Genomic DNA, 21,758 nt, shown 5'->3' on the forward strand with positions numbered 1-21,758 from the left:
TTCCTGCAGAGGCAGGCAGGGGGGAGACAAAGCATGCAGAAAAGCAGTAGACTTCTCTAATCCAAGTCTGTATTTCTCATTCCAAAAGTCCTCTCCATGGCACATCACAATATCTACCCCTCCCCCACTTTTTTAATAAAGCGTAGAATTGGGAACCATTTGATAAAAATGGGGTTTTTTTTAAGACAGGGAAGGAACCATTTAATAGTTGCACAATTACACAAAATCACAGTGTTTAAAGAATTTGAGCGTAAGACATTGTACATACTTAAAGAACAAAGGCACCCCGAGCAAGTTTTCACTTGTTTTATTTAGGTGAATGTACATATGGGTCCACATACTCAATGAAAACTGTAAATCATAAAATAATTTGATGACTTACTTTGGAAAGGAATTAGCAGTACCATCAGTTAGTGGAATAATAAAAAAATGCCTTTATGGGGCATATATATTAAAAGGAATACCACTACCAAATGCCTGGATAAAATGCCAAATAAATTACTACAGGGAATGAGAATGGCTTTGTAGGATGGGTTGGAGTTTTCAGAAATTAAAAAAAAAAAAAAAACCACACACAATTTTTTTTGCTAAATACTTTGACGATTAAGGTTACAAAAAATACAACGGAATAAGATACTGCATAGTATTTTAATTAAGATAAAGAAATTGATATTGAGCTGTGTAAAGTAACACAACATCTCTGCTTCCATTTCATTTCTGAATAGAGAAATCTAAAATTTAAAAAACAAAAAATAGGCCTAGAGTAATTCTCTAAAAGACACACTTTGGGTTGAACGTATAGTACTACGAAAATACATATCTTCCATTCTATTTAATAATTTACTTCAGTTAAAAAGTTGTGAAATCCTCATCACAAGAAGCTTATACAAATTCATGACTTTAGTAAATTAACAAAAAAGATTAAACATTTTCTTTTAAACAAGGTTTAGCCCTGTTGTAACAATTATACAAGGGGGTGGGGGGGAGACTACATTTGTATGAAGGAGTACAAATTTACACACATTTTACAGCGACTTATACCCTACACATCTACAAAATTCACAGTTATAATACAAGCAGTACAAGGCTGAGAATAAAGCTGTTCGATACCAAAAAGTTTTCTACTTTAAAAAAAAGATAAACAGGAAGAGTTTCAAATTTCTGCACCAACTTCAAAATTCTAAATCAGACCAAACTGTGCTCACACAAACACCCTTCAGCAAACGCATACTGCTTTCCTGGTCTGGTGGAACAGCGAATTGCCAAGCTTCTTCTGCCCCCTCAGGCTTCGCCGCATGCTGAGCTTGTTTGAGTTTTTGCGCTGTGGAGTTGTGGACAGGCTTTCTGGCTGGACACTAATGTTTCGACTCAAGCTACGTCTTGGCTTCTTCAAAGCTGGGCCGGAGTTAGATTCTTCTAATGTCCGTTTAAAGTTTCCTGTAGGTGTCCTCTCCGCTTCTTGGGATTTTGTTTGGCCATTAGGAGACATCTTTAAGCTTTTTTGGTCCACGCTTGAATTTGCTGAGTTGGAAGGGGAGAGGGTAACTGACAAGCCATTGCTGTAAGATTCGTGAATCCTCAAAGCTAGTGTTTTGCTGCAGTTCTCCTCCTGTGGGCCTGGATCCCTAGAGGATGCTACCGCCAACGGTATACTGCTTTTAGCAATCTCACTGGACAGCTCGGAATATTTATCCAAGATCACATTGCTATGCATGAGAGAAGGAACAGGCTCAGAGGAGTTCAGACGTGGCCATAGATCCTCTTCTAGAAGCTGGGATTAAAAAAGAGGGAATTATTTATCCATAAATATCATTATTCCACTTGTGTTACCACAGACCATGGCTAAAGTATGTGGGTGAAAGATACTATACATGACAGCAGATACTAAAGCTTCTTGGAGACAGGTCTAACTCCAGATCCAGATGCAAAACACACCTGAACATTTTCACGGTGGCATTTAGGCTCTGAATCTAAGCTTGCCAGTTTCAGCCCTCCAACCCTACGCAATATGTTAATTTCCATCAGTAAGTCTATGAGGACAGGTCTGCCATTAGATCTTTCAGAGACCTGTCTCGCCTTAGTTGGCATACGTGTTTTCATTCTCACTGGCGTAAAGTTAATAAGTCACCGAACTATGGGACCTACTTGCATCTTTCATTACTTTGGAATACCAACACTGAAAAGGATGTCTGCAGTGAATGCCGTGCACTCCCATTCATCATCAGTATCCTCTGCAAAATGAAGATGCTATTGCTCTCTTTCTAATGTTTTGTGAGATTGTTTGCAAAGTGCTTTGAAGATTAAAAATGTCCTTGAATGGCCAAGTATTATCAGGCTCTTTCTCCTGACCTGGATTACGTTTAGACTTTTTAGTTACTGCTGAACAAGATATCAGGTGCCTGAAGCAGTGCTCTGTTGCTGGAGGAGTTCTAATGGTTTACAAGGAGATGGAATACGGGCCGGGCCCTTCCCTGGACAATACTATACTAACCTCTGAATTTGTTTGTTGCTTCCAATCCTTCTAGCTAAATAACACACTTATTCCTTACAACTGGAGGAAGACTGAATAAAAGTTAGGCCCTGGCCTTTTAAAATGATCTTTATTCAGCAAAGTATTTGGCGGTTTTCTGCACAGCAAAGTTATTCTGTAATTTGAAGAGAGATAGTGTGGTATAATGCACTGGAAGCCAGGAATTCCCCAATTCTACTCCTAGCTTCATTGCTCTCTGTGACCTTCGGAAAGTCGTTTCTCTCTCAATTTCACCCTCAGGAAAATAGGGAAGACTTCACTATCTCACAGGAGGGCTGTAAAAACTGCTATTTAGGCAGTGCCCTTTACATGTAAATGTTGACACAATTATTAAAAGATTCAAATTGTGGAGAAATTCTTGGTTATTCAATGAGAGACCTTCAGAGCATTTTTTCAAGGCCACATCATTTTATGTATTACCGATGTAAGGACAATAACCCAATGACTATCTTACTCCAGAAACTGTATTATACTGCAAACTAAATGCACCTGCGGTTACTGCACTTGAAACTGAACGCACTGAAATAATACAAGAGATCTCAAAATCTAAGTATTTTTGAAATCAGAACTTGAGCAACCATAGCCCAATTTGAAGTCAAAGGGGCCTGTAGTTGCTCAACACATCTGAAAAATTAGACTCTAAGCTTAATAAAAAAAAAAAAAAAACCCACACACTTCAAAAGACAGGCTGGAATATCAAAGGGATTTTTTTTTTCCCACTGAGAAACCTGGACATTACTGAAAGATTATTTTAATCTTTGGTGACCCAATACAAACCAAATTTAGATAGTTATTGCACAAAAAAAACAAACAAAAAGACAAATTCAAACTTTTGAGATGCTGTCAATAGAGTTGATGACAGATATTTATGGACAGTACTTTAGAAGTTATTCTTTCACTCAGTTCTAGTGACAACCCAAAATCCCATGTCGTTTACACATTCGGAGGTGCTTTGTGAACTGTTGCCTAACAGGCTCAATTATACTCTTGAGACTGGCTCTTTGTTAGACTTTTAATCTGGCACGTCTTGCTATGCAAGATCCTCACGCTATGGCTCTCATCACCAATAGCCTTGCTCGATATGGATAGCTGCAGCAACACAATGATTTGGGGGCACTAAAATGGAAAAAGTTAGGAGAGGGAGTACAAGGAAATTTGGGGTGGAGTGGGGTAATGAGAAGGAAAAAAAAAAAAAAAAAAAAAAAAAGAACGGAGGATGTGGACCAGTCAAAATTCATTCCTTGGCAATCAGCTGCTGACAGCAATAGGAAATCATTGATAGTTTTTTTTTTCTTTTTTAAACCTTAGGAATCTCTCAAGGATGAATCAGTAACAATTGACACCAAAAAGATCTGACTCAGAAACAAGGGGATACTCTTATTTTTTAATTAATTCAGGAACTTGGCTTTGGCCTCCATTTTATTTCAGAGATAACAATTTCAGGTTTCCCAAGTATGATTAAGACTCAAGGTTACAAATGCAGCTTTAGTTCTTTGAAGATAACAGACAGCGTTTGTTCTTATCAATACTCTCCACTCTTACGCTTTGTCTGCACTATGCACCTTTTTAGCGACATGGTTGTGCCGCTACAGCCAAGCCGCTAAAAGGCAAGCGGTGTAGCAGCTGTTTGTTGGCGAGAGAAAGCTCTCCCACCAACAAAAAACTTCCACACCCAATGAGCGGCAGTAGCTTTGTCCTGCCAACAAAGCACTGTTCACACGTGCTTTTTGTTGCAAAACTTTTGTCTTTTGTCTTTCGAGAGTGTGGTGTTGTTTTTTTAACACCTCTGAACGACAAAAGGTTTGTTGTTCGGTTGCCAGCGTAGACAAAGCCTTAAAGGCCAAGCCGTTTCCCCCCAAGACATAATCCCCAGGAGTAAAATGTAAATAAAAGGAGTCATCATCAGTAACCTCTTGCCATTGGCGGACATCTAACACCCATGGCATGCACAGTTTTGATGATGGATCTCAGGCTGGGAAAAAGGCAACTGCAATCCATGAAAGCATTAACTATCTGGCTAATTCAGATCAGGTACTTCCCTCTCGTTTTAGGTATTGTGATACTGATCAACCTTCTGGTATGGTTATTAACAGGAGCAAAGACAGATGTTTTTCAGATGGGAGATAAATACTTGTAGTCTCTCTCCATACATGAAAATGCCAGATTCTTTACATAAAGGAACTCTTACTTAGAAGGGACAGAAATAAGCTCTACAGGAGTAAACAGACCTGAATTCCTAGTGTGACATCTCACTTCCTCATGTGGGATAAGTGAATTTCAAGACAATAATATGACCACCACTAGACACCACTTTCACAAATGGATATTCACATCTAGGATCCTCCCCTCCCCAGATTCACTCTTGAACCATGATTTCTTACAAATAAGCTGCATCCCAGGAAGAATTTGGCCTGCCCTACTTTTACATTACCATGTAGGAGCAAGGCTCCAATTTTTAAACCCCCTAAATTATGTAATCTGTGGCTGTCTCCCTAATATTTCCCCACATACATTTCTCAGAAGAAAAGTTATTTGGAAATAATTCTGTGGCTATTGTGAAAGTGCAACGTTTACTCTGATGGGAGGAATTAGTAAATACAGGCAAAAGTCAAACATTACTGGAGTTATGTATACTTCTGCAACACACTGGTTAAAAGCAACTGGACACAGATCTGAAAAAATACGTCCTAGAAAAAAGGGATTTGTCCACTTCTTGGCATGCCAAAATATTGGTTGTGAATCTATACAAATGACTTCCATTTAAGACTGAATATTTGAGATTTAAAATTTTGAAGGACATAGTAAAAACCAATCAGTTTCTTATCGTCTCATAATACAAGAACAACTCAGTCACTTTAAGTGAAGAGCAGGTAAATGTATATACCAAATAAAATACTTTGTATACTGGTAGAATTCACTGTCAGAGTCAAATAATGGATTTTTTAAAAGGCCAGAGTATGATCACCACAGGGATCAGGAAGCAATTCTCTTCCCTGCTCCTCATGTACAGCATTATACAACTGGGTGGATTATGTATGGTTTGGGCAGCAGGGGTTGCCTGCTTCTGGAAGATCAGGTATTAGTCATTGCAGAGGGCACAAGTCCAACTTTTACGGTTTGAACCAGTAGGGAAAATTCTGTTCCTCATAAGCTATTTTAATCCTCCCTCCAAAACTGAATTGATTTCTTTTTAAAAGGCTGCTGTTTATCACTGAAGCAAGGCACAATGCAGTCTTCATTTACCCACGCTCTGGTTCCCGTGCTAGTTAATTTTAGATTTAAAGTAATCTGAATTTCATAGAAAGAAAATGAGTCAGAGGTGCCGCCTGCGCTTGAATTTTACCCAGAAGATTTATTTAGAAGCAATTTGCTATTTAAATGGAAAACCTGGTTGGCCAACCATTACATTAACCCGAGTGTGGAAATCTGCTCTTCTCACCATTACTGTGTCTCACTGAAATGAAAAGTTCCTCCCCTGCCCATTGCAAAAAAGCTACTTATTAGTCAAACCAGAATAATGACCTGAACACATAGGGAAGCTCCTTTTTGGGCTTTCACAAAAATACAAACAAAGGGACACAGATGCAGAGTCATTCCATTTATTCTAGTCTGTCTAGAGATGTTTGTTTTTCCTTAAATGTTTCAATATTATTCTGATAGGACAGCTGCCCTGTTTTCTCTGTCTCTTTTTCCACTTCCTGCTTCCACTTTTTCCTTTCCTTCCACTTCTAAACGGATTCTGTGAGAATAGATGGTATTTGTTACTAAAACAGCAACCTATACGAACGCTAAAAATTTTACTTGTGGTAGCTGTGTATTCATTTCAGTTTTAAAAGAAATCAAGTGGGATAGGAATGAATTATCCTAAATAAAATAAATATTTTTAAAATTAGAAAATAAAATTGTAAAGCAGGACAAGAGGGGAAAAAAGTGTACTAAAAATGGAACCAGCAGATTTAATGGTAACCATTCTACGCCTGTGGCCAACCATCAGGGCCCTGCTAAGAAAAAGAGGCCGTAAAGGCCTTGTAGAAATGGGGAAATTGACCAGAATGGCTACAGAATAATAAGCTATTCTGCTATAGCTCCCTGTGTGGACACACTGTTGTGGAATAAAAGTGAATTTTATTCCAGAATAATTACTAATTATTAATTAAAGTCACTTTTATTCCAGAACAGTGTGTTCTGGCCACATGGGGAGCTATTCTGGAATAGCTATAGCAATATAGCTTATTCTGCTGTACCCATTCCAGTTGTTTTCCCTATATAGACAATCCCTAAACCAAAATAAAAAGTTACCTTCATCTCAGTGCTAAACATCACTTTGAACTGTTAAAAGTAACAGTTTAGCACTTACCTTCTAGATGAAAGGCTCATATCAAGGCAAATGTTCTAACATGTGCTGCATACTCCAAAACAGCAAGAGGACTTTTAGGAGGGGATTTGCAGTCCCTTAAAAACAGCCTAGCAGCTCCAGCAGAGAGCAGAAGGGCAGTTTGAAAATGACCATGAAAGGAATGACACTCCTCTTCTGAAGTTTTGACCTAGAGCTTCCATTGCTTTTTGGTATTGGTCTGACTATTGGAGCACAGATTTCTACACCACACAGAATGTACTGAATTTATTTACATTTATTTACGGAGGTCCGGGGGGATATTTAGAGTACTTATTTTAAATGCTAGTTCTGGGACATTTTCAAATCAACATGACCCAAAGTTTACTTGACAAGGGCTGGAAATAATTCAAAAGCTGTACACAAAAAAACACTGACTGAAAAACAGGAATAATTACAGTTCAGATAATCTCTCGCCACAGAAGACTTTGGGATTGCTACTCTTTTTCAGTGGATTTTGGGTTCCTCCCATGCATTCTCCTGCTGCTACTGAATGGAAAAAACCCCACTTGCTGTTTTATTAGCTGTCTGTCTCTATATCAACCAAATGTTAAGTACTCTCATCCTAATCTTTGATTTTCAATTTTACTTTGCCTAAAGGATGGCTATTCAAAGACATTAGAGAACATCAAAGCACCACAGCTATTCCAGTTTGCGGAAACTGGCAATTATTGAAACAAACATCCACTCACAATTATACCCTAGTCTAACAACAAAATGGTAAAGATCTTCCAAAAACCTCCCTTCTATGTTAATGGACAAGGTTCTAATTCAAAGTAAGATCCCTGTAAAATAAGGCTCTCTCTTTTAATGAAGAAAATTTAAGTTGACAGATGCAGATAAGCTCTCCCAACCTGAAAATAAAAGTGCTTTTAAAACAACTAATCATTTCTCTGTTTATGTAGGATGGGGAAATTCAACTACTCATTAGGAAGAATGCTGTACACATAATTTAAATACTGACCTTTTTTAAACTAAATACACCAACCACCATTCTATCATTATAGACTGCAGTTGTTAGCATTCGACTAGTAATTCAAAAAGCGTCAAGATTTTAAGAATATGCAGAGACTTTGAATGTCCCCAAGTCCAGAGCTCGGACTTTACATTCTTGATTTATTTTCCCAGGACTAAACAACTGAAGAACGTATGGTAAAAGGAGAAGTGTATGATCTTTCTAAGTCACATAAGAAGGCTGCCTCTCTTAGCGAGAAGCAGGAGGTAGATGGAGGAATTAGCTATACATTTTGTGGGTTTCATTCTTAAAATTGGAATGGTTTGGAATTCTAAATAATTTACCTTGATAGGAGGGGTACAGCAGCGGGAGGGTGTCATCATGCACATATCAGGACTGCTGTAGCAGGGGCCCTCTGCCAAGTTGAGATACAATTCCTCTTCATTTTCCCAGTTGCTCCGATTGTCCAGCACCGGCGAGATGCAGATTACAATGGCACTAGTATTATCTGCACGAAGCATGCGCTGCCTCCACCGGGCTAGTGCTCTGTTCACCAGCATTTTGGCACAAGACTGTCTGTGTTCTCCCTTAATGTTTAAAGCAAAAACAGAGAACACCCATCACCATTTTCTGTGATCATAAAGTGAAGAAATTATATGGCACAGGTTGCAATTCTCTACCTCTACATCATGGTGCTAAAGCATCAGAATTCAGACAAACCTGCATCTAGCAAACAGACAAACAGAACGGAAGTCAAAAACTGTTTGAATAAATTACTGTGCAAACACCAGTTACAGTGAAACTTTGTTCATGATGACATCACATGGAGGAAACTCATTTTACTAATTTTTTTTTAAAAGGTAACTGAAGTTGTATTTGGACCTACTTATTGTGACTTGTCCATGACTTTTACTAAAAATACCTGTGACTAAAACATATGCTATCCCAGTAAGTTTACCATCACTGTAATAGCTCCATGTATGTTGTAGCAGTATAATTAAGTAATAACACTCAATGATGCCACAATTGCATATGCTTTTAAGGAATATGTTACTGCAATAGAGTAACACAGCAAAAAAGTGAGTTAACAGCTACCATGTTACCTTAAAGTAGCTGACAACATCAACATGCCCTCACCATAAAATACTGTTTCTCCTCATGATCTTGGCACATAGAAATAGCATCTTGAGGTGGGATCATGTTCCACAGTCCATCGCTGCCTAGGATAATGTATTTGTGCTTCTGGGGATCAAGCGTATATACACTAGTGTCTGGTTCAGGAGAGACAACAAATTCACCACTGTAGAAATCGTAGCTCCACAGATCACCTGGGGAGGAGGAAAACAAGGAAAATGTTTAAAAAAAAGTCAGTCAAGGGTCATCACTGTCCCCTTATTACAGCAGTCTTCAACACCAACCTTCAGTGAAATGCTTGTAAAGTCTATCAATGCAACTCCCTTAGTGAGACACTCTACTTACGAGTTTTTGTCGTTGGTTTTTTAATTGCTCGTTTCTGGTAGTCCACTCTTTCAATAATATGTTTTGATTGATTGATTTTTTTACTTCATTTTAAAAACATGTTTATAAGAGGTTCTCTACTTCCTGTTGACGTTTGTTAGGGTCTTTTCAGGAAGGGAAAAACTGACTCAATACATAGGAAACAATGAAACTGACTATACTCTAATACGTCAAATATGCTAAGTAAAACTGTTGCAAGAGAGAAAAGTGGATTTTCCCCATTCATTTCTTTCAGTTATAGTGATTTTAGAGGTTACTTGTAAAACCAGTAAAATTTTCAGACAAAAATGTGGTTTTCCAAATTGATCCCTTTAAATCAAGGAGCGCCATTATACTGTTATGCCTACATCTTCTTGCCTTCGCCTTTCAGGCCTGACAGCACGGTTTCTACAAGGCTAACCCCTACATTTCTTCTCTTGGACATTACCTGCCCTATATGTAGCATCCTATAATTGTAGAAACAGAATGAAAAGTAATTTTCTGATAAAAAGTATCCTCCACTTGATTCTAGTAAATAACTCCTTAGAAAGGCAACTGAAGGTTTGAAATTAACAGAGAATCCAATATAATATTTACTACCATTTTCCAGACCCTGGCAGGTCTCTTCCTGTATGCAACACGTAGCTTTAAAGTAGAAATTCATTCAATATCAGAGGGAAAAAGCATTTAGAATCTAAAGAACTCCATTTTAAAAGCAGGTTTTTCAGCTTGAGACTTCAAAAAGTAACTGTTTGTGTCCTTTTAACAGTTCTTTCTGACTCCGACATCTTCTTTCCCCACTCCAACGTGCCCCTTTAAAATAATAAAAATAAGCTTTGTCTCCCTGCTTCCTGGAGTAGGAACTTTTCCTTTCGCTCAGCTCGGCACTATCAACCAGTACAAAAGGTTTTTCAGAAACAGAACAAGGAATACTTCAAATCAATTACTCCACTTCACTATGGCAAACACGGATGGGCCATCCTCCTTAAAGAGCCAATTCACCTTCACAGCAGCAGCAGCAAACATACACATGCTTCTACTAAATGCTAATTAAAAGCCTTGCCTACTTGAATAGAGGCACTCTCTCCATCAGCAGACTAGCAGAACAAAGCTCACTGGCCGGCAACAAGATGAAAATAAATACTGTCGCAGTCAAGCCGAGCTCCAGTGCACCAATTATTGTGCATATATATAATTGCCACTAAAAGTCTCCATAGAGCACGAGCTTTTGTTCAAATCTTGACTGCCATTGCCACAACAGATAGGATCTTAACTCCTCATTTATTTTATCATCTTTTTATAGCTATTTTAGAATCTGTTCCTGCCTCCTATTAAAGTCTTGCCATGGAAGTCAATGGTGGCATGAGACTGAAACATGGGAACAGTTGTTTTGCTTGATTGTTTCAACTGATCCTTGACAGATCACTATTGTTTTTGTCAGTATTGCTTCTTTACTTCTTCTAACCAAACAGGAATAGTTATGAACAATTTTGTACAGTGATTACCCCCTACAGTGGCCTTGCATCCATGTATTTAAGTTTACACAAATAAACTTTGGACATATTATTTCACAGATTTAAACAAAAGCTATCCAATGTTCATATACTGTCTATAGAGAAGGTAGCACTTCCATAACATCTAGACCAACTTTGAATGACCATCTATATCGAAGAGGCAAGAGTACAACTGAAAATGGAAAGGAGTGGGGGGGATTTTTTTTTTTAAAACATACACATTCCAGTCAAAGAGAGCATCCTATCCATAGCTAGACAGCAATTTACATTTCTACATTAAAAAAGTTGTTGCAGAAATTCAGCTATCTGGTTCCCAACTCCGAGTCAGTTACTTTGGATTCCCAGCAATGAGATGATGCCCTCTGCCTTCTTTCCTTCCCTTTTACCCACCCTGGGTCAGGACAGTCATCTACCAGACAGAGGATGACTACCTACGCAGTGGTTAAAGATATATTGGATAATGCAATCCAATCAAGGTGTGTTTGGGTTTGGCCAAAGAATGCTCATCATACCCATTTACAATCACATTTCTAGTTGCACCTGTGAATTAATGGCAGTAAACTTGTTTTCAAAGTAGGAGACACAAAATACAAAGCCAGGTGTGTAGCAGATTTAACTCTACATAAATAAACAAGGTGCATAATATTTACAGTGATTCAGACAGCTTAAATGTGTTACAGAGCTACTTTTCCTCCCTTTTACAATATATTAACTATATAGGCCAGAGGCAAAGAGTGGAGAAGTAAGGTGGGCACACACAGCAAGCTTGCTGGAAGTGTAAAAAAAAAAAAACTGCAAAGATTTCTAGGTGATTTTGAAGAAGTATTCCTCCATCTCCATCTCTGGAGATATTTAAGAGTAGGTTAGATAAATGTCTATCAGGGATGGTCTAGACAGTATTTGGTCCTGCCATGCGGGCAGGGGACTGGACTCGATGACCTCTCGAGGTCCCTTCCAGTCCTAGAATCTATGAATAGGACTTGTACCCTATAGGTGCTATAAGTAAGGCTATGTTTTAGTCACGGGTATTTTTAGTGAAAGTCATGGACAGGTCACGGGCAGTAAACAAAAATCCAAATTTACTATATACCCCTAACTAAAACTTGGGCCGGGGAGCCACGGCTGCTGGGTGGAGGTGACCCGGATTCCCGCCAGTGCTTGGGGGGGGGGGGGGGGGGGCGAGGGGAGCAGTAGCACACGGCCCGGGACCCCTGCTAGTGCTGGGGGGGGGGGCGCGGCGGAGGGCTGGGGGGGCTAGCAGGCTCCCTACCCAGCTCCAACCGGCATGTCCCTGAAGTTCCTAGAGGGAGGAGCAGCCAGGGGGGCTCCACGTGCTGCTCCCACCACAAGCACTGGTTCCGCAGCTCCCACTGGCCGGGAGTTGCAGCCAATGGGAGCTGCAGCCAATGGGAGCTGCAGGGGTGATGTTTGCCGGCACAGGCAGCACACGGAGCCCCCTGACCCCTCTGCCTAGGAGCTGCAAGGACATGCCGGTTGGAGCTGGGGAGCTCCCCACCTCCAGGCAAGCACCCCCCGCACCTCAACACCCTGCCCAGGCCCTGAGCCCTCTCCCACACCCAAACTGCTGCTGCTGGCCCAGGGGCAGCTCGTCTCAGGCAGCCCCTAAGCCAGCTGCACCGGCTGCTGAAGTCACAGAATCTGTGACCTCCGCAGCCTTAGCTATAAGCAACCGATCTTGCCACCGGTAAGGGATCTGAAGACCTGATAGCTGCTAAATACTGAACTCCCACTGAGAATCAACAAGAGCACATGGCCTTCACAGGGTACAACTGCACAGTGCCATTGTCCTGAAGCTCATTTTTATGTGTGTGGCATGTAACACAGCAGCATGTTGGAGCCTTGCTTCTTAAACAGGAGTCTCCCTTTCTACATTCACAAGCAAGTTTCTGGACAGCATGTCATAAGAACATGAGACAGAGGGAGGGGACAGTGAAAGCAGTGTGGTCTAAAAACTAGAGTAGTGGACTGGGTGTCAAGACTTGTGGGTTCCATTTTCCAATCTATCTGGGACTTATTCTGTGACCTTGGAAATGTCACTTACCCCAGCTTTACAGATGGGAAAACTGAGGGGATATTTCCCTACTTCCAAGATGTTATCATTAAATGTTTATAAAGCACATTGAGCTCCCCATACAGAAGGGGACCTGCTTTTTTTTTAAAACTGTGTCAATAATACACCTTCACAATGTACATGTGCATGTCCTGCGGGTATTTCTGTAGGTGCTATTTTACTTACATTCAAGAAGAGGGGCATCTTTAGAAGTGATGCTGAAGAATTACCATGAAGCAACAATCTAAGAATTTCTTTGCTCTGAGTGGTTTGTGTTTCAGCTTCGGTTATTTAATTATATAAGCGAGGTTCAGTGGTTGCATTGTGTACTTACCAATGGGTAATGTGGATTTTTTTTTATTTCATTGTGCATGTGCAGAGAGCATATCACATTCATTACCTTCAGCACTGCGGGGGAATAATTTTAAGACAAACTTTCTTTTTCTTACAGCTGAGGGCAAAAGCAAAAAAGAAGGATTAATACTAATGGAGAGGAGAAGGAGCAGCAGCAGGAGGAGGGGCCCTCACTTTAATGACTTGGTTGGCCAATGAAAATGAGTGTGCATATCTGCCCATTCTAACGGACAGAGAAGCTTTTCAGTTTTCCATAGTTTAATATGCATGTTTCATTTTGATTATTAGAAACCTGTAAGTGGGGGAAACGCTGGGACTTAAGGTGAAGAAAACATCAGGACAGGTTCACAGAACTCTAGAGCAGCGGTTCTCAAACTGTGGGTCAGGGCTGGCGTTAAGACTTGCTGGGGCCCGGGGCTGAAGCAGAAGCCCGAGTCCCACCGCCTGGGGCTGAAGCCCAAAAGCTTCAGCCTTGGGTGATGGTGCTCAGGTTATAGGCCCCTGACCTGGGGCTGAAGCCCTTGGTCTTTGGCTTTCCCCCACCCCTTGGGCAGTGGAGCTCAGACAGGCTCAGGCATCAGTCCCCCCCAGTGTGGGGTCATGTAGTAATTTTTGTTGTCAGAAGGGGGTCATGGTGCAATGAAGTTTGAGAACCCCTGCGCTAGAGGATCTAAAGCAAAAAACTTGCTCAAGGTAGCCTTTTCTCACAAAAACTTCCTTTTAACAGCTGTACCACTTATATGATTGCCAAAGCATAATCTATAGTTACATAAAATGCTTCAGTTCAATACAAGAGAATAACTGTATACATTAATTTGATTTTCTCTTCCCTTTTCAGGCACACAGATTTCTATGTTGGAGCTTTGCCTCTTATCAATCCTCTTTTTCATAAACGCTAATTTCTTTATTCCTTGTGCCTTTTGAGGATTTAATCTCCCCATTATGTACAAACAGAATGGGCATTATGCTCACCATATACCATATAAGATACTCTTTGATATAGAGAAGATGTGTTATACTTAAAGTTAAAATGGACAGTCCTAAGTTACACACCCCGATACTACACCAATCATCTTAGTTTCAGTGCACGTGAGTGCTTGCATGTCACACCCACATGCCCAACTCCACCTGCTGCCCTTTCTGAAAAACAGCAGAGTAATGATAAACAATAACTGATCCTGCTTTCAAAACAACGGATGTGGTCTCCTAAGCATCACACCACCACGGTGTCTTGGGTCAGGAGCTAAATGACTCCCAAGAATGGAATAAGCAGACAGCACAGAAGCACTACATCAAGACCCATAATCCAGAAGACAAGACAGTACACAGGGTTCATCCCTCCTAGACAACTCATTTTGGATCCAATCATGTGGTGGTGCCGAGCCCTCTCCGCTTCTTTTGGCTTCAGTGGGAGCTAAAGGTGCTTGGCATCCTATAAGCCTCACTGTGAAGGACTGAAAGTTTTTAATTCAGAGGGCTACGTTCAAGTTGAAATTGAAGCTGGAGGAGGGAATTTGGCACTGTCAGTTGGAATGAAGCAAGCCCCATTGCTGCAATTATTATGTGTATTACAGCAGCACCTAGAGGCCCAACTGACAGCGATCCATTGTGCTAAGCATTGTATAAAACACAAAGTACGAAGAACTCACAATATAAAGTGACACGACAAAAGAAGTACGACTATTGTCGTTCCCAATTAATAGACAGGGAACTGAGACGTAAAGAAATTAAGGGACTTGCCAAGGAGACACAGGAAGCCTGTGAGAGCACACCAGGAACTGAACTCAGATCACCTCAGTCCCAGTCCAGTTCCTTAATCATAATAAGCCCATCCTTCCTATGGAGAAAACTCGCCATACCATCAGTCTTTCCTATAGCAAGACTGGATACCTCTAGCTAAAACAGAAGTTGTGTGCAGAAATAATTTGGTGAAATTCTATGGGCCATGTTATGCAGGGTGATTCTAGTGGTCCTGTTCTGGCCTTTAAATCTGTGCATCTGTCGCTAACCAAAAGCTATGAGGTACTATTCACTTGCTTGTCTAGATAAATCAAGAAAAGAAAAATGAATCTAGTAGAAGCAACAGCAGATGGAAAGTTGGTCTAGAAAATAGTATTTCCAAAACTCATTGAACTGGAGTGGATAGACTGCTCTCCAAGTCGTGTTTTGCTAAGCATGTACATTTTGCCAAAAGGCATTCTTTATCACAGATGGTCTGAAGCCATTTTCCCTAACATTATTCCTCTGAAGGTGGCCATTCAAATTCACCACGGGCGTACAGTTGAAATGCAATACAATTAAATGCAGCCTAGCTGTGAAGCCTTCAAGCTAAAAACCTTCATAGAATAAGAAAGAACTGCACACAAAATTACAAGCAAGCGGAGCAGCATTACCCTGCCACGAGTAACTCTCACTTAACGGATAGGCCAAATGGAGCTTTGGATAGGACTAGCTGAGAAAGGAGAAAAACCATCTGCATTTTAGTCCTCTGGCCTGGGGAAAACCCCATAAAAGTATATTCCTGCCCCAGCTACACTTTCCTTAGACTAGGGAGAAGCAAGCAGTCCTCACAAATGGTGTGGAAGGCAGTCAACTGCATTCATATGAAGTCTAAATTGGGTGGGGGAGAGGAACGAGTCCCAGGATAGAAAAATGGATATTTTGGCTTCTTTTGTATGGACTGACTACCTAATGAATATCATTTGGACCCTAACACCATACTGCACAGCAACAATTTTAAAAATATTCACATTTATGCAGCACTTTTTTGCAATCCAGCCCGTTTTAATCATGACAGCAAACAAAAATCAAGCTGAGCAGCACATCAATATTATTAATGGAGTATATTGGGGGAATCTATCATCCACCTCCTTCCCCACCCTCAAAAGAGTCCATCCACCAGCTTGTTCGCTAGTCAGGCAGGTAAACTGGTCTTGTTCTCCTGACCCATCTTCAGCACAGCAGATAGAGCCATACAGTTCACCTCAGAACACCTTGCGCCCGGGGCCAGATAGAGACCAGGCATATCACTGGGGTGAGGCAGTATGTTTTGTTTTTTTAAATGGTGTAGCGCAGGAGTGTTCAACCTACAGCCCGCGGACCGTACACAGCCCACCAGAACATTTCATTAGGCCCATGGCCTGCTTCAATCCAATATACTAACAGCCGATTCATTCGAATTTTGTCGGCATGTTTACAGCATTTTAGTTTACACAAGTGTGTAAAGAGACAATAAGGGACATAGAAACAACCTATCTAAATACATACCAAAGAAGCGGAACTTAAAATATAAAAGTCAATACAGGTGACTTTCAATCTCATTAGAATATGCAGAATCTGTTTGGCCCACAGAAGATTGTGTTTAGGTTTATGGGGCCCTCCTGGGTAATAAGGTTGGGCACCACTGGTGTTGCGTATGACAGAGTGTAAACCAACGCTTTTTAGAGTTGCTGCACAGGCAGAACCCGGATGTCAACTGTGTATTTTCCACCGGCCAGCTGGAGATTGCAGCATCTACCATGGTGGTGATGGTGAAGTGGCATAAAACTAGGGAAAACAGCAAGCCTTATGTAGCGAAATCTATGCTCCAATATTAGGAAAAAGGATGGGCGATTAGATAAAATCATGCAGAGGTAAAATGCACAATTCTCCCTAATTAATGAGTGCTTTACAAACATTAATTCAGTAGCTCAGTAAAGCAGGCAGGTGCCTCCTTTTATAGATCGGGAAATTGAGGAAGCAAGGCAATATGACTTGCCTACAGCCATGCTAAGAGCAGAGCCAGTATCAGAAAATCAGGAGTTGCAGGCTCCCAGACTCCATTCATAAGACCACACTCCATCTTTGTTCTTAATTAAAATCATGTGATGCCACATGTCACACGATTTGTTAAAAATCCTGTCATTCTACAGTCTTATGACCAGGGATTTTTTGTACTTGGGGGAAAAGTGACCACTCCTTCTACATCTCCCAGCAGATCAAATCATCTAACACTGGAATAAACTTTCTAGAGTAAGTTTCCAGGGCAGAGGCGGTATGCATGTCTACACAACTATATATATATATATATATATATATATATAGAGAGAGAGAGAGAGAGAGAGAGAGAGAGAGAGAGAGAGAGAGAGAGAGAGAGACCGAGACCTATCGCATAGAACTGGAAGGGACCTTGAAAGGTCATTGAGTCCAGTCCCCTGCCTTCACTAGCAGGACCAAGTACTGTCCCTGACAGGTTTTTTTGTTGTTGTTTTTTTTGCCCCAGATCCCTAGGTGGCCCCCTCAAGGATTGAACCCACAACCCTGGGTTTAGCAGGCCAATGCTCAAACCACTGAGCTATCCCTCCCCCCAACAAGCATAGTGCTGGTGCTTAGACTACATGAACATAAAAAGATTTCAGACACACTTCACAAAAGACATTCATCTCTACCGAGTAAACGTTTAGCCCTAAAATACAAACTCTTTTTGTGCACTGTGTGCTGTCTGGGCCTAATTCAGTTCATTTTTTAAAGTATTAAGCAGTGTATTTCCCCCTTACCTGGTTATTGTTCTATTTTTGGATCACATTTTAGAATCTGCTTGCATCCCAACTGTAGTCAGGAAAGTAGTTTTTGAAAAAAAAAAAAAAAAATGGTAGTTTATAATGTACTCAGACTTCAATCCAGTCCAGTCCCCTATCTCTCTCAAAGCAAAAATTTGCTACAAAAGAATTGCTCAAATCAAACCTTTTCCTTACATTTCTGTAACATGTTTTTGTATTAAATAAACAACTTTTAATTTTGAGGGGGGGGAAGTCTACTTTAACAAGTCACAATGAAAAGAAAAAGACAACCTCAATTTCATTTATCCCACAGTAACTTTTTAATTAAACTTATATCTCTCAGATTTTTGGCCTATCAACGCAAGCAAAGGAGCTCAGAATTTCTTCTTCCCACTCCGAATGAGGCAGCATTGCTAGGAATTAAATCTCTACAAGGGTTTGTACAGTAACCATATAGCTCATTCAGGCTCATTTGCAAATGGAAAAAGGACTTTTCACTAAAACTAGTGGCTTAATATTTCTTAACTATTTCTTCTATAGCCACAAGGGGGCATCTTTACTGCAGTCGCAAGGGGAAAAAAATCATACAAGTGCGGCGTAATGTATTTTTACAAGATGGAAATAACCTGATCTATTAAACTTATTCCAGGAAAAAGGAAGGGCAAAGCTACCGGGAGGCTACTGCCAAGAGTATGCAGGTAAGTTACATAGATGCCAATAAGGCATAAACCCTTTTATTACACCTGCAGAACAAACAAGACATAGGAGTGTACTTAGCTGCATGCAGGAAGCATCTAAGACTGAAAGGGATCTGAAACAAGGAGGGGGGTGGAGAGAGAGAGAGAGAGAATAGAGAACCCAAGAATTATTGGGTCAACCCCAAAAAAAAAAAAATATGAAAGGAGGTTACAAACTATGATGTGGAAATGGGAGAGAGGAAAGAAAGAAGTGAATATGGAAGGCTGCCTTGTGACTTTTGGTCTGGAATCACATCCCTCAGTGAGCACTAAGAAGGCATTTCAGATCCCAAAGGGACAGCCACTTCTCTGTAGTATTTTGGCCAGCTGCGTGAATAGAGAAAAATAAGAACACAAGGGGGAACAAAGTGGCCAAAAAATTGAGATGATTCCATCTTTAAAAATAACAATTATTGTTTTCAGTACAACTTCAAGGAAGAGAAAGAGTCATGCACAGGGAACTCCAGAGACAGCTAGAAGGAAAAAAATTCTCTTTCAAGGTAAATGGATCCACATGTGCTCCAACATGAATCTATAACTCAAACAAGACAGCACAGATTTGTCACCCGATAGGAGCTGAAATGTATATTCTGCACTTTATTCAGACCTCTATGCTATTTTCTTCAAAAGAAAACTTTTGGGGAGGATTCCACAGACCGATGAAGGACATCTCTAGGGCAAATTCCTTTTGACAAAATTTTAGCTGAAAATAATATAAAAATATTTCAGATTTATTTTACGTTCACAACAACGCTACCTTGTTGTTTTAAAATGTCCTGAGTTAAATGAAAGTCAGAGTCAACAGTGGAAGTAGCCCAAAAAGCTAGGGTTGTTTAGTGTTACCTTCAACATAGAAGGTTTTCTTTTTCCTTCACTTTTTTCCTTCAACTTAAAGATGTGCAAGCTTAAAAGAGAAGACTGTTCTTGAGAGAGAAGAAGTGATAATTTCTGCTAACAATATATCTTCAAATAATTTGGATGTCTTTACTCTGAATCCATAATTTAGGATGATTAGAGAGAGTTAAACAGAGATGCAGTAGGAATCTTTATCTCCTGATGCGTAAGTATGTACATGCAAATACAAGCAAATGAGTAATGTATTCAGGTTTCACCTCAGATGAGCAATCCTCACACTATTAATTAGGTATTAAGATTCTTTTTTAAAAAAGTCTTATAAAGGGACAGTAGGCAGTACTCTCGGCTACCATCAAATAATTGTTTTCACCACTCAGTCTCTTATCAATAGAATCTGGACAATGCTTTGCAATCTCTAATGTTAGTATGTATTTACATTTTAAACTGTAATTTAATAGGACACAGCATAAAGAATAATCCTAAGTATGAACAGATACACGTGACCTAAAAAGCATACGTGTGAAAATTATGCCCACTCTGCACTGTAACTGATTTTTCTTTTTTAACAGTTCAATGAACATGAAAACTAAATCTTTATACAAGGACCTAATTAGATAATCTGAAGTCAACTAGACCTGCCACCCACATTTCCCGGCATGCACATGAAAAAAAAAATGTACAAGACAATTCTGGCATTCAATGGGTTGCTCTGACATGCCGCTCCTATGTAAGTAACTCTGTAAGAGCCAGCATTCTGGTAGATATTATGCGTTTAGTGTCCCAGTATATGGTGCATCTATTTTAGGTGTCAGCAGGAATCCTAATGTACTTATTAAAATTAGAATCACGCCTATATTATGCAGCCACCCCAAAAAAAAAAAAACCTGGCTTTCCTAGCGCACACATACAAAAATTATAAACATGCATACAGACACAAGAAATCACAAGGGTATACTTAAAGTGGCTATGTCAAGTAAAGAGTTTAAACGATGGAGTGCCTAAGTATAGGTTTCACTGTTTATGAAGAATTAAGAGAACTATTCAACTATGATGAACCAAGGCCTCTCACACTATGTAATCTCACTGACAGGTGCTGATTTTGGCTCTGGACCAGTCCTCCTGGAGACAAAAAAAAAAAATGAAAATCCTACAGAAAATAAGAACTGGGTTCAGATCCGAGCCACAGCCCCATCAAGAAACGGCCCACGTGATTTGCAAGGCTTTCTCAAGACCCACTCCTGCTACGATGCCCACAAGGTACTAGCCAACTAATCTTGGCCAGGTTGTGGAACAGCAGGAAATAACTTATAAATACCAGCTAAAGAAATATTCATAAGGATCCAGTTGTGTGCATAGCCGGCCTATACAACTCCGTGATTTTATGATTGCTTTAATCTCTTCTCCTACTGTTGTTATACTCAGCCATTGCTTCCTTTTTCAAATGGCCATTTAAGCTATTCAGAGCCGAGACAACATCCTTGCTAGGTCTGTACACCACAACGTATTATAACAGGGCCCATATAGAGATTGGGGCCTTTGGATGCTACCAAAAAACAAAGAAAAACAGACCAGACATTTACTTCAGAATTATTTCTTCAACATCGAAGCTAACTACTTCTTCCGATTGAACCAAGTACATGGGAGCAAGAGATGCACCCCCATGCTACCTACCAGGTACCTGGCCACTCACCCATAGAGCATTGAAAGACAGCCATATTTGATCACAGAAGTCGCTGCAGAAGCTAACGGGTTAATGTAACTTTGATAAGGAATGTAATTGAAGTGCTACCCATCTGGCAATCTTTCTAAAAGTGAGGGAAAGGGAGAGGCAAGGAAATCTATTTTACCACATGCTTTCTGGAGAATGGCTGTTCTGGAAAGGCTAGTCTGCTCTTTGAGATTTCTCCCCAAAATGCTGTCTGTGAGCATGTTCAGTGGACTCTTTGCAACACTATTCCCGAAATGGGAGTGGCTTGTAATAGGAGTGGCCTGTAAATCTACAGTGGGGAAGTGGCGAGTGTGGATCATTTGACACAAACATGTCGTTCTGCAGAGCAAGTGCTTAGAAGACCCAACTCCCATCTGAGCCACATGGGTGGTGCCACATTTTGAGGCCTCCCTAAAAATCTGAGGTGTTAACAGCTTGAGGGGGTTATACAGTGTCCATAAATAGCCATTACAAACCAAACTGGGCACATTCTACAGTAAGGTGGGCTTTTTTCAGAAGAGTTAAGTACAAATATTTATGTTTAAATTACAATACAATCATTTGCACCTCTATAGCATGTCATTAGAAGATCTAAGGGCACCTTAT

The 21,758-nt window shown here is 40.3% G+C and overlaps 1 protein-coding gene across 1 annotated transcript in view; it reads right to left on the reverse strand.

The window, feature by feature from the left end:
• Positions 1-291: 291 nt before the first annotated feature.
• Positions 292-21,758, reverse strand: part of PPM1D (protein phosphatase, Mg2+/Mn2+ dependent 1D) — a 38,671-nt gene continuing 17,204 nt past the window's right edge. Inside the window, exons 4-6 of the mRNA XM_054008059.1 lie at positions 9,016-9,206; positions 8,223-8,465; positions 292-1,771 (exon numbers count right to left, since the gene is read on the reverse strand). Coding sequence (XP_053864034.1) covers positions 1,217-1,771; positions 8,223-8,465; positions 9,016-9,206 — 989 coding nt within the window. The 3' untranslated portion in view covers positions 292-1,216. The remainder of the gene's footprint in view (positions 1,772-8,222; positions 8,466-9,015; positions 9,207-21,758) is intronic.

Source organism: Malaclemys terrapin, chromosome 18 (assembly GCF_027887155.1).
Source record: "Malaclemys terrapin pileata isolate rMalTer1 chromosome 18, rMalTer1.hap1, whole genome shotgun sequence".
NCBI lineage: Eukaryota > Metazoa > Chordata > Testudines > Emydidae > Malaclemys > Malaclemys terrapin.